The sequence below is a fragment of the Stegodyphus dumicola genome, chromosome 2 (genome assembly GCF_044657685.1).
Source record: "Stegodyphus dumicola isolate Sdum_Otavi_A_Nest chromosome 2, ASM4465768v1".
In the NCBI taxonomy this organism is placed as follows: Eukaryota; Metazoa; Arthropoda; class Arachnida; order Araneae; family Eresidae; genus Stegodyphus; species Stegodyphus dumicola.
The window spans coordinates 143,945,507-143,957,604 of NC_140769.1; the positions used below are offsets into that span (position 1 = coordinate 143,945,507).

The 12,098-nt window shown below is 37.8% G+C and overlaps 1 protein-coding gene across 2 annotated transcripts in view; it reads left to right on the top strand.

The window, feature by feature from the left end:
- Positions 1–12,098, top strand: part of LOC118203338 (alanine aminotransferase 2-like) — a 149,620-nt gene that overhangs the window by 110,983 nt on the left and 26,539 nt on the right. For both annotated transcript variants that reach the window (XM_085811172.1, XM_085811173.1), the window contains 2 exons: positions 7,445–7,553; positions 9,952–10,017. In XM_085811172.1, coding sequence (XP_085667298.1) covers positions 7,445–7,553; positions 9,952–10,017 — 175 coding nt within the window. The remainder of the gene's footprint in view (positions 1–7,444; positions 7,554–9,951; positions 10,018–12,098) is intronic.

Consider the following 12,098-nt stretch of genomic DNA (forward strand, 5'->3'; position numbering starts at 1 on the left):
AGGAGCTAGCAGTGCGGGGGGGGGGGTAGTACCGGATTCAGCATTCTCCTCTAGTCTTTCATTCTCCATCGGCTGAGGGGGGTGATTGTGCTTTGCTGGCTGAGTGGGGGGGAGAGCATCTGAACTTTCACTCCAAAATGGAGGCAGGTGTTATCTCCTCGTGGCTTTGGTCACCTCGTGCAACAAGATGGCGGGGAGGCTGCTGGAAGCCATCTTTGTCCACCTTTCTGGCTTTTTTAATTCTGGGGGAGTCTGGATTGTTTTCGCGTTTATTAAGAGATAATTTTTCAAGCTTTTTGTTATTACTAGCAAGGATTTTTTCTGCATGTAACTTGGCAGATTTAAGAATTGATTTTTTGGTAGGAGAATTTTGGACATTTTTGTCCAAAACTGGATTTTTAGATACAGAATTACTGGAATCACCTGGATCATTTTTAGTGAAATTAACAAGTTTTTGAATACATTCCTCCTCTATAGAAGAGATGCTAAAAAGTGGCAAATTCAGGCGCTTGGCAAGAGAGGTAAGAGAATGTAGCGTTACTTGTGACTCTTGACGAACACACTTCAGGTCAAAGCTGGCGAGCGGCGTTGATCTTCTGGCTCTTGACAGATCTGTTCCAATTCCGTGAGTCTTGCTTTTAGGAGGTATAGCTGTTTGATATGCATCAACAGCTTATCCGGATTGATGTAGATAGACTTCGATGTATCCAAAGAGACAGGGAACGTAGGATCAGGCTCCGAAGCTGCCGATATATCCATCGCGCCGGCGGTAGGGCTGGTGGAGGTGCCGGCCATTTCTTCCGACTTCTCGTCATTCGCTGCGGTTGGCGCGGAGCTCAAGGAAACACGTCCTTCACTCATGGTGGTCACCCTGCGAATCCGCTTCTTTACCCAGTCGTTGAAGCAAAGAAAGTCTATGTAAAGAAGGAAAGGCTCCATAGACGTAATGTAAACCAGTTTGCCTTCTACGCCGCTAGAAAGAAAAGGGACAATTCGCCAAGGGATTTAGCGACGGAACCTGTTGGCGAGAATTTCCCCCCTTTGTGATGTACCTGGCCGAGATTTTCCACCTCCGCTACGTGTACAGGAAATTTAGGAACACGGGTTAAGATGAATCGTTCTTTGACTTTTCGGGATAATTTAAACTCGAATTTTCGTGGTTTTTTGCTTTACTAGTTGAACTTGTATTATCCATATCGCAGTTTGATGTCTGATTTTATATCTGTCAATATGTAGAAAAAAATGGAGTCACACAGCTTTAAACTCTTGATAAACGTTACCGTCAGACCTGTTCGAACTTCGACATCAGCTTCGAGCTTTGGCGCTTTTGGCGACAGATATTTCACGCATGCGCAGTTGTGTCCCTTTTTGTTCGGAGGGAGCCACTCCTGCTGCTGCGAAGCTTTCCTTCTTAACAATGCATATTCTTTGGTTGAAGGTTGCGAAGAGCTCCGTTTGATGTAACTTACTTCTTGACCTGGGGCGGCTACCATTGGTCTCCATCTTACGCTTTCGTTTAATGCAGCTAGGCTCCAGTCTGGGACATTTACTCCCGCCTCTCGGCTGCTCTGCTGGGCGTTTAGTCGATGACCTCCTTGACACCTCGGTGGATTTCTCCTTTGCTCCTGGAACCTTGTTCGTCGTTGCTCCGGCCTCCTGCTGTATTCAGGAACTGTATTATAAGGCTGCAACCGGGGATGCTTGGTTTTCCGGGTCCTTTCTGACTTTTCCGCTCCCCTCTTTACTGCCTTTGCTTGGCCTTGTCCATTTTCTTTAGTCTTTTATTTTTGCTCCTATTCCCTTCACTCTTCCTCTTTATTCCTTGGTCCAGGACGACTTTCGTCCACTTATTTCTTATACTTTGTTGATAAGGGGCTTTTTGTTTCTGACGCCTTGTTGCAATTGTTGCCGGTTCTGGTTGTTGCCGCTGAGATAAGTCCTCCGTGGAAGTCGGTCTTCCCGGATCCTGCAAAAATTCCTCAAAGATTTTCATTCTATTACGATTATAATATGGCTTCAGTTGGTCCACATTGGCAGTAATTTTTTCGCCGTTATTGGTTCTTAACACTACCACTGCTTGGGTGATTTTCTCAACAAGGAAAGGACCTTCAAAACGCGGAAAATATTTCCCCACTTTTTCCTGTGGGGCATTCGATAAGGCATGTTTAATCTTCAAAACTTCATCTCCGACTTTATAATTTACCTCTCTTCTCTTTTGATCATAATAGTATTTCTGCTTTCTATGGGCTATTTCAGAATTCCCTTTTGCTTCATTTATCGACTTTTGAATATCGGTCATTTTAAACTCATGTGCCCTTTCCTGGACAAAGAAGAGTTTATCTAAGGGTGTCAAAATCTTTCTTCCAAGAATCTTCAAGTTCAACAGGTGTTTTCAACGTTGTGTCGTGTTTTGCCGTTCTAAGGGCATGTACAAACTCATTTATATGGTTATCCCAGGTAGCGTGATAATTTTTGATATAGCTTCGAATAATTTTAACTACGTTTCGGTTAACCCGTTCCGCTATGTTTGACTGCGGACGATACGGGACCATTTTTAAATGGCATATGCCCAGTCTTACACACATTTCCTCAAAAATATTACTAACAAATTGGGGACCATTATCCGAAATAACGTTTAGCGGCACCCCGTACTTTAAACTATACTTATTTAAAATTGAATCCACTACGATTTTAGCAGAAGCACGTTTTAACGGAATCAGTTCCAACCACTTGCTAAAATGGTCCACTATAACTAAAAGATATCGGCTTTTGTTAAATTTACTTCTGGGGTAAGGGCCAAGTAAATCGATCCCTATTATTTCATTTGGAAATTCTGATTTAACTATTTAAGAACCCGGCCGGGAGGTAATTAATGTAATTATTAAATTGACATGTTGGGCATGACTTGACATACGCCCTAGTAAACTTTTGCAGTTCGGGAAAAAAACTGCCTCGCGAACTCTTTGGACAATTTTTCGCTGGCCCAAATGGCCGGAAATAGGAGAATCGTGCAATTTTTCCAATATTCTAAATCTAAGGCTTGCTGGAATAACCGGCCTAAACTCGTGATTTTCGTTAGTAGTTTTTGTACAGAAAAGAAGTCCATCAATTATTTCATAATTTGCCGCCTTATTTCTTATCGGCACAATATCTTGATGGCTGAAATTCTCAGGGTCGGCTAAATAATTATATATATTTTGAACTCGGGATCTTTTCCCAGCTCGGCTATTACTGTTTCACGAGATTCTAAAACTTTTGGTGGCTATTGTAACCTTATCTCCGTTTTCATCCAAATTGATTCTATTTAAAGCATCTGCCACAACGTTCTCCTTTCCCGGAGTGTGTTTAATTATTAGATTATACTCTTGTATCTTAAGTGCCCATCTTATTAATCTCGGCCATAAATTTTTTCCAGAATAGAGTCTGGTGACCGCAGCGTGGTCGGTATACACAGTTACTGGAGAACTTCCAAAGTAAACGCGGAATTTGTGCACCGCTAATAAAACTGCTAGCGTTTCTCTTTCCGTGGCCGAATAATTTCTCTGGGTTTCGTTTAAAGTTCTACTGAAAAAAGCTACGAGCTGCCCATTTTGGGAAAGAAATGCCCCAACCGAAAAATCTGAAGCGTCCGCTGAAATTTCTAGTCCTTTATCCCCTTCCGGGAATTTTAAAACGGGGGCTTGTGTTAGGGCATCTTTTAATTTTTTAAATGCTGAGTTAGCTTCTGCTGACCACGAAAACCTAGCTTTCTTCCTCTTTAATTTAAGCAGTGGCTCAGCTATTTTAGCAAAATCTTTTATGAAGGATCTATAGTACGAACACATACCAATAAACGATGATAACTTTTTAGCTGTGCTAGGAGCAGGATAATTTGGATAGCTGTAATCTTGGACTTATCGATTTCAATGCCATTCTGAGAGATTTTGAATCCTAAATTACGTAATTCTTTTGCGGCAATTTTACATTTGGATGCATTTACTTTTAAACCGGCTTCGTTTAACAATAAAAATACTTGTTTTAAACCTTTTAAACGTTGTTCCAAACTATTACTTGTAATTATAATATCGTCCAAATAAATGAACGTACTCTTACCAAGGACCGGTCTTAAGACAATGTCCATAAATCTCTGGAAAGTTGCCGGTGCGCCGAATAAACCGAAAGGCATCCTAAGAAATGCGTATGTGCCAGATTTATTTATGAAAGCGGTCTTGAGGACATCTTCAGATTTTACCCCAATCTGAAAATACTCACTCGTAAGATCTAATGTGGACATGTACTTCGTGGAGGTAATATTGCGGATTACCTCTTCGATAATAGGTAAACGATATACGGGATATTTTGTGACGGAATTTAACTTTCGATAGTCTACAGCGAAACGCCACCGCTTCGGGTGCGTAATCGGGAACTCGTTGTTGTTCATAACACTGCTGGGCTAGCATAACTGCTAGAAATAGGAGTAATGATTTTATTCTTCAACATTTCCTTAATATGAATCTCAATTATTTCTTCCTTAACCTTATCGTATCTATATGGCTTCTGCCTTACTGGTTGGGCATCCCAGGTCTGGATTTCATGACTGGTGACCCGAGTGAAACCAGGTACATCACTGAAAAAATTTGAGAATTCACTTACCAAAGCCTGCAGCTTTTCTTTCTCTTCTGCCGGCAAATGCTGTAGATCAAGCTCCGGGGACCCATCGTCCTTCTTGTTACCTGGTTGCATCGTGACTGTTAGCTTGGCTCCCTGAAAGTCGATTGTGGCTTCTGCCAATTTGAAAAAGTCCACACCAAGGATAACACATGTTTGCAGGTTTCTCACGATATAAAATAAAATTTTTACCTGCTCTTCGTTGATACGCACAAAAAGTGAGACTTTACCTAGACATTTACACTTACCTCCTTGAGCCGCTATAACATTTGTGTCTTTTGCGCTAAAAATTCTATAACGACGGAACTGTTTCTTGAAAAAATGATCAGAAATGCAGCTGTTTTGCGCACCTGTATCCAAAAGGGCTGTCGCCGGTATATTATTTATTAAAACTTCAATCTTCGGTAAAGTTAAATTTTTAACGACTACAGTGTTTAACTTAATCGCGGAAGGATTTTTCAGGACTTCGGATTTCTTCACCTTCCTTAAAGAAATCCCCCTTACTTTAAATCTTGCTTAGCCGAATCCTTCTTAATTTGCTCAGTTTCGGAGCTTTTCCCTGCTTTATGATGAAAATTTCGCCGTTCGCCGGTCGTCTTGGGGGATCCATATTTCTTTTGCCATTGCTTCGCTTTGTTCCCGTAGTTCTGTTGTTGCTTCTGCTGCGGTCTACCCGTATTCCACTGACTTTTTCGCTCAAATTGGCGACGTCTTTCGTTGTCCGCAGCTCTTCGACTTTCCCACTGCACGGCGAGTTCGAATAATTTATCCAAAGTCGTTGGGTTTCTGAGCTCGATGAAATCTTGAACTTGGGGCAGCAGTCTAGGGATTATCACTTGAATGATTTCAGGATCCTGCCGAATTCCATACAAATGCTTAAAAACTTGAATCTTTCTTAAAATAAAATTTGAGAAATCTTCGATTTTTTTCTTGATATGGGCTAAAACGTTCCGCCTCTAGTCTGGCTCTATCTCATATGACCGCAAATGCTCTCACCAAAGAACTTTTAAAATTTTCATACGTATACGTGGGGCTTCCTGTTTCACCCAAAAGATTCGTTCCAATATATTTAAACCAATTTAGCGCTTCCCTTCAAAGCGCCGGTAGTAAGAGTGACTTTCTGAAACTCGTGTACTGGATATAACATGAAATGGGCATCTAGGTTTTCCAGGAAATTACTTACGGTTGTCCTGCCGTCGAAACTTGCCGCTGGTTTCATGGATGCCCGCATAGTTTGCACAATGTAGCCAAAACCTTCTAGGGCAGGAGGTGGTAATTCCGGGTTCTGTACAGGTACTGCTGGTACCTCAGGCTCATCTCCTTGCCTTTCAGGCCATCCTCATATTTTTCTTCGGGCGCCAGTAGTGTTCTGTGCATACTTTTGGCAAACATAATGGTGACAGTATCAAGGTCCTGAACTCGAACAGTGAGCTGAATGCAGCTATGTTCTTGTGAGTGCTAGAAGAATTACAACGTAAGAAGGGTGTAAAAGACCCTTTTATTTAAATCACCTTTTACAGTAACTCCCAGCTCGGGAGCGATAACAGAAAAATAATGACCGCGCTTGTGTCTAAACTGAACAATCAAGCAATTTAAAGTAAAACTCAGTAGACATTTAAATAGTCGCTGTCACAGAGCTTAAACGCGAGATTGGCCTATTTATGGTGCGTAGCAAGCCTTTGCTAAGTACTAACCAACTTAAATCTCTTAAATCAGTATTAGAGTAATAGCGCTAAGGCGTAAGAATTAAAATACTAACTAATCTGGCGAACGTCCACCGAGCCGACGTGGTCTGAGACTAAAAGCTCTCGCACACTTGAGACGTTTCTCACTAACCTTTAAATACACAACTTGGCTTCAACACAAATTAGCATAAAGCTGAACCGTGCGCTCATTCTGAAGAGAAGTTTAAATAAGAGTTCACAGGAAAGGGTAACTTAAGATAAAAAGAAATTTGGTTAATTTAAATTAAAACCTTACAAACCTTGCGCTGAAAAGCTGAGGGGATACATACACCATACCCCTTAGCGTCCACCAAATTAGGTATTTAATCAATAAATACAGCACGAATGCAAAAAAAATAATCAAGTCTAGAATCGATTTACACGGATTACTATTTTCAGAAGTATTCAGTGAAAGTCAGTTTTACTGCAATATACAATACATTGTGTACTAGCTTCATAAGATTTCGCTTAAAGCAGGCAATCGTAATTTTCAGCCTTAGATCGATGGAGTAAACTAGTTATTACTTGGCAAAATGAAAAATCTGTTATCACTTAAATTGCAGTATATCTTTATGGGTTTAGGATTTCGTTTGGCCGCTAAATAAAGGAGGAACAACACCTGATTATTCCGGTGATACACATAAGAAGTATACAATGCCGATGGAAAAATTTCTGCAAATTCTCTGAAAATAATGAAACTTCTAAACGTAACCTTCTTTTTCGGATCGCTAATAACCTTAGTTTTAGAAATAATGCATTGGTTCATTTCTAACTCAGCTGGTCTGTAATTTCGCTTTATTTATATCCCAAGCATCTTTATTATTTTCTCAAGAATTAAAAAGAAAATTCCAACTGAGGAAATAAAGTTTGTTTCAGTATGTTTTATATTAACTCTTGATAGATTTCTTAGCCTTTGTTTAGATTTCTTAGCCCTTGTTTAAGTCTACTAATTCTCTTAATCCTTTTATTCTTCATTACTTAAAAATAAATGGCCCTGAATTTGATTGATGTTCATGGATTCTTAAAATCGCTATTCTGACTTGTCTATCTTAATTAAATTTTCCTTTTTTTAGATGTGGGTCAAGAGGTGGATACTGCGAAATTGTGAATCTTGATAATGACGTAAAAGAAATATTGGAGAAATTACATTGCGTAAGGTTAAGCCCGAGCATGCATGGCCAGGTATGGAAGATTTTTCTTTGTGGTTGTACTCATTCATAGAAGGTAAATAGTATGCTTGAGGTATAAAAAGCTATTCCAATAAATTTTTCTTTAACGTAACTGAATATAATTACCTTCATGAAACTGAAATGAAGGTTATTTTGACTTTTACGTCGTTTTTAATCCCTCAAAAGAAGTTATTAAGCTTCTATTGCGTATAATTTTCTTTGCATTTTAGAACAGCATTTTTAATCGCATTACAGCACGTTAAAAAATGCAGAAAATCACCCAATTGATATATGTTTTTATTATTATTTTTCTTATTTTAAAAGGGGAGGGGAGTTTGTTTGTAATCTGTGAAAAGTTAAAAATTTTGCGCTTGATATTTTTTATCTCAAAATTTTAAAATCATAAACTTCAAGCAGTCGAGAAAATCGAGCAGTTAATTAAGACATTGTATCAAGACATTAAACTGTATTAAGACATTGCTATAAGTTTCATTGAAAGCATTTTCCCATTTTATCGATAGTGCAATTAGTAAATTTCTGAGATTTAGTTTGCTCGCTAAGAGAAGATTTGTGAGAAAAATTATTTAAACATCAAATAAAAAACAATCGAAATCGAATGTGAAAAATTCTCTTCGCCATCTTGCACTGTCACTCGCTAACAGTCCGCTCATAAAACTTGAACTAGCTATCAGGAAGTAAGTTAAAAATTGCTGAGAAACTTTTGACCATAGCGACAAGCACCATGAGTGATTTAATTCCCCCCCCCAATGGCGGACACTTGACTCTAATGGCATTGGGCACTCCTAAAGCCAGATACGGTGACCATTTTATTGTGGAAGCACTTAATAGGTGGCCACGGTTACCTCCTACGAAGGGACAGACAATTTTATATCCACCCTTATCGAGATGTTTATTGGAGACATAAAATTCCAAATTGAATGCCTGCAGTTTGAGTTTTTGAACCTATTTATATCAAGTATGCATATTGAATTATTTGACTATGATAAATATTCTGCACATTGCTATAGATTTACTAATATGCTGTTCCAGTAATTGAAATCAAAGCAGATTTCGTAGCACATTGCTAGCATGAGCACTTGCTGTTTCAGAATTCTTACTCTGGATTGGTGACACCAGTTTCAGGTATAACCAACTTGTGATGTGAATCTCATTATTGGTTGAGCAGCTAAGGTGCTCAACTACTTAGAATTATGAACTTCGCATTGCACCAGTCCAGTATGTGAAATCTTCAAATTTTAATGTGCCATACTTTCGCAACATACTTCAGCCAAAGAATATGTATTGTTAAGAAGGGAAACTTCTTTTCCAGTATTCGAACCCGGGCCCATAATGGCAAACTGCACTCTCAGTTGATCAACGTTAAAAGAATTTCGCATATTGCGCATGCCCAGAAGAGAATTTGGTTTAATTACGACTCTGGTACAATTTTAAAAGAAGATAAATACTGTGTGTGGTTGATATTCTGTTATCTGGGCGTAAACAGTTCGGAGTTTTAAAACTTGTTAGGTTGTACAATTATTTATTACTTAGAGGGTAACTATCGATTGTAAACCACTCAAGAATGATTACAAAACAGGAAACATTACAGTATATATTAGCTAAATCTTTATTGAATATACTTGTGAGGAATAAAAGCAATTGCGTATGGTAAATAACTATATGTTCCATTCGTATACACTTTAACAAATTAAAGAATGAATCCAGTTTAAATTACTGAATTAAAGTCAAGGAAATTATTATAAATAACTGATATTAAATATAACGTTTATAAACAAAATAAACCAAAATGAATTGAAACAGAAGCAAATGCATTAAGCACAAATAAATTTCGGTAGCATTGTAATTGTAAATAGTCGATAAGACCTACACTATGGACAGGCTTGTGTAAGGGTTGCTTATGCTTAGTCGCCAGTATTTTCTGCCACGTCAACGTACACCACTGAGCATGCGCAGTAAATGAAATTCGTTAACATTGATCAACTCAATGTGCGGTTTGCCATTACGCAACCCGGGCCACTCGGTATCGCATTCAGGCTTCCCTAACCACTATACCGTCTGGGCGGCTGAGTGAGCTAAATAAAAAACTCTTAACACTAAGCCTAACTGGTAACGCACATCTTTCTTCAATTTGAATATATGAATGCACAGTGACAATATTTTGCTTTGACTAGCCATCATGCGAAATACTTCTGATGCGCATAATATGCATAAAACTGTGCGCATAATATGCATAAAATCTAATCTTATTTACTGTTATAAATATACAGAAAAGTACTTAAAATAATTTACGTAACCATTGAAGTATTTTAATGTGTTCTATTTAATTAAAGAAATTTCACTTTCTTTTAAGACCAAATATATTATATTGATATGATGCTTCTGTTTTCTAGATAGTTATGTATTCCATTACGAATCCACCGCAGCCGGATGAGCCTTCCTATGAGCTTTTTGAACAGGTGAGTTCGTATATTATTTTCTAAGTAAATTAGATTAGGAAAACAGTATATTTGCAAAAAGAATGTTTGAGTAAATTTAAATTCATCTGTAAGTACAAAGCAGCAAACCGATATTAACAGACTATTGCATATAATTTAAATTTTCTGAATATTCTAAACAGTAGGGAAAACAAGACTAAAATGTTACTAATTTTAGTCTAGACGGGCAGTTACCAGGACACCTTATGAATTCTCACAGGTGGCGACGAGAAAGCGCCCTTCTTTAGCCAGTTCTAAGGCACCTAACTGCATGCAATACAACCTGCATCCCTATTTTGATCAAAAATACACCTAGAGACAGAATCCGCGGTTCTCTTACCTCGTCCTCTCGCACCAACAACCACTTCAAGGAATCTTCGTCTGGATGAAATATAAGTGTTCATCTCAGTTTTTCGAAGACTGTAAACGTGCCTTTGGAACTGTCCTGTGTAGATGAATAAATTCTGTTTTGGTTCTTCATAAAATGTTATCAATTACTCCAAATCCACGAACTCGTAGAACACAACAATTGATGTCGGGAACAAGGTTTGTGAGTGAATGTCAGTGACTCGCTTACAGAAGAAAGAGTGTGAATATAGCATATACCATTTGGTGTGGTCGGTTGCAACGAAAAAGGGAGGTGCACAACTAGATGTTATAGCAGTTCCATTTACAAAATTTCAGCTTTCTACCGCTACTCGTTTTTGAGTTGCAAGATCCCTACATAAGTACGCACGTTCAGACGTCAAGACAAAATTCTCTTCTGAAGCCTTTTTAAATCCACTTTACAATCAGTTTTCTGGAGCTTTTATTCTGTCCGTAGGTATGGATGTCATGCAAAAACATCCTTTTTAACGATTCGATAGCGGTCAAAATGGATATTTTGGTTGAAACATGATACCCAAAATTTTTCGTGATTACAATACTTCCTTTCCTTCGTTTAATAACCTAAATAAAGAGCTCTCCCTGGGAATGATTGACTTAATTATAACAGGAGCCCCGCCAACTAACATGGTCAATGGGAAAATATGTAAACACCAAATTCAAAAATAAGCTTTGATTTATTTTGGTGTCACTTCATGGGTTTGCCACGAATAATATTTGAATCCATTCAAATATTAATAAATTTTAATAACAATCTATATATATAAAAGGAAGAGTCTATCTGTCTCTGTGCCTCTCGTTCGTGCTGCGCGTAAGCTAATAGACCCAGGGCTACGAAATTTGGTACACAGGTGCATCTAGACAAGAGCCAGTGCAAATCGAAGCGAGTTTTTCAAAATTCGAATGAGTTTTTTTTAATATTATGTTTTTTGATGAAATCGCATCATTTTGAATAGTTCCATTCTTTTAGAAAGGTGGTTTTGGCAACCGTTTCTCATTCAATGCTTTGTATACTGGAGTGCTGAGAGTTTTCTGTTGAAAATATGAGATTTATTGCTTATTTCATCGTAATTTTGTGGTATTATGTTTTAAATATATGTAACTTTAATTATATAAAATGTTTTGCATGATTTTTATTTAGAAAACAAAGTTCTTAACTTCCTTTATACCATTTTAATTCTTAAGAATTTGCAACGAGAAGATGGAAAATTTATTAATTATGATAATAATTATTTGCTTTAAGGGATACTGCTTATTTCATTGTAATTTTTTTATATTGTTGCGTGCGTACGGGTTCGTTTGAATCGAATGCACAAGCCCGATGAAAAATGAACAAAATTTATTATTATTACAACAAATATGCTAAAATTTCCTCAGATATTCGTGCAATATTACAATATCTCACAATAGTTATATTTTAACTACAGAAACGTTCACCAGAACTTAATTCAAAACAGCTAAAGAAAGCTAATCCACGAATTCGCTACATCGTTTGCTTAGAAAACAAGAGCAGTTTTCTAAGCAAACTCTTAAAACAACAGCAAATCTAACTAACTACTGAATTGAGAGGTTTTCCTCCTTTTCATAAGATATTAAATCGCGCGCGAGAAATTTCTGGAATTTTCTCGAAAGCAAAAGAAGATATTTATTTATTAAATGTTGAATGCATGTGATAATGA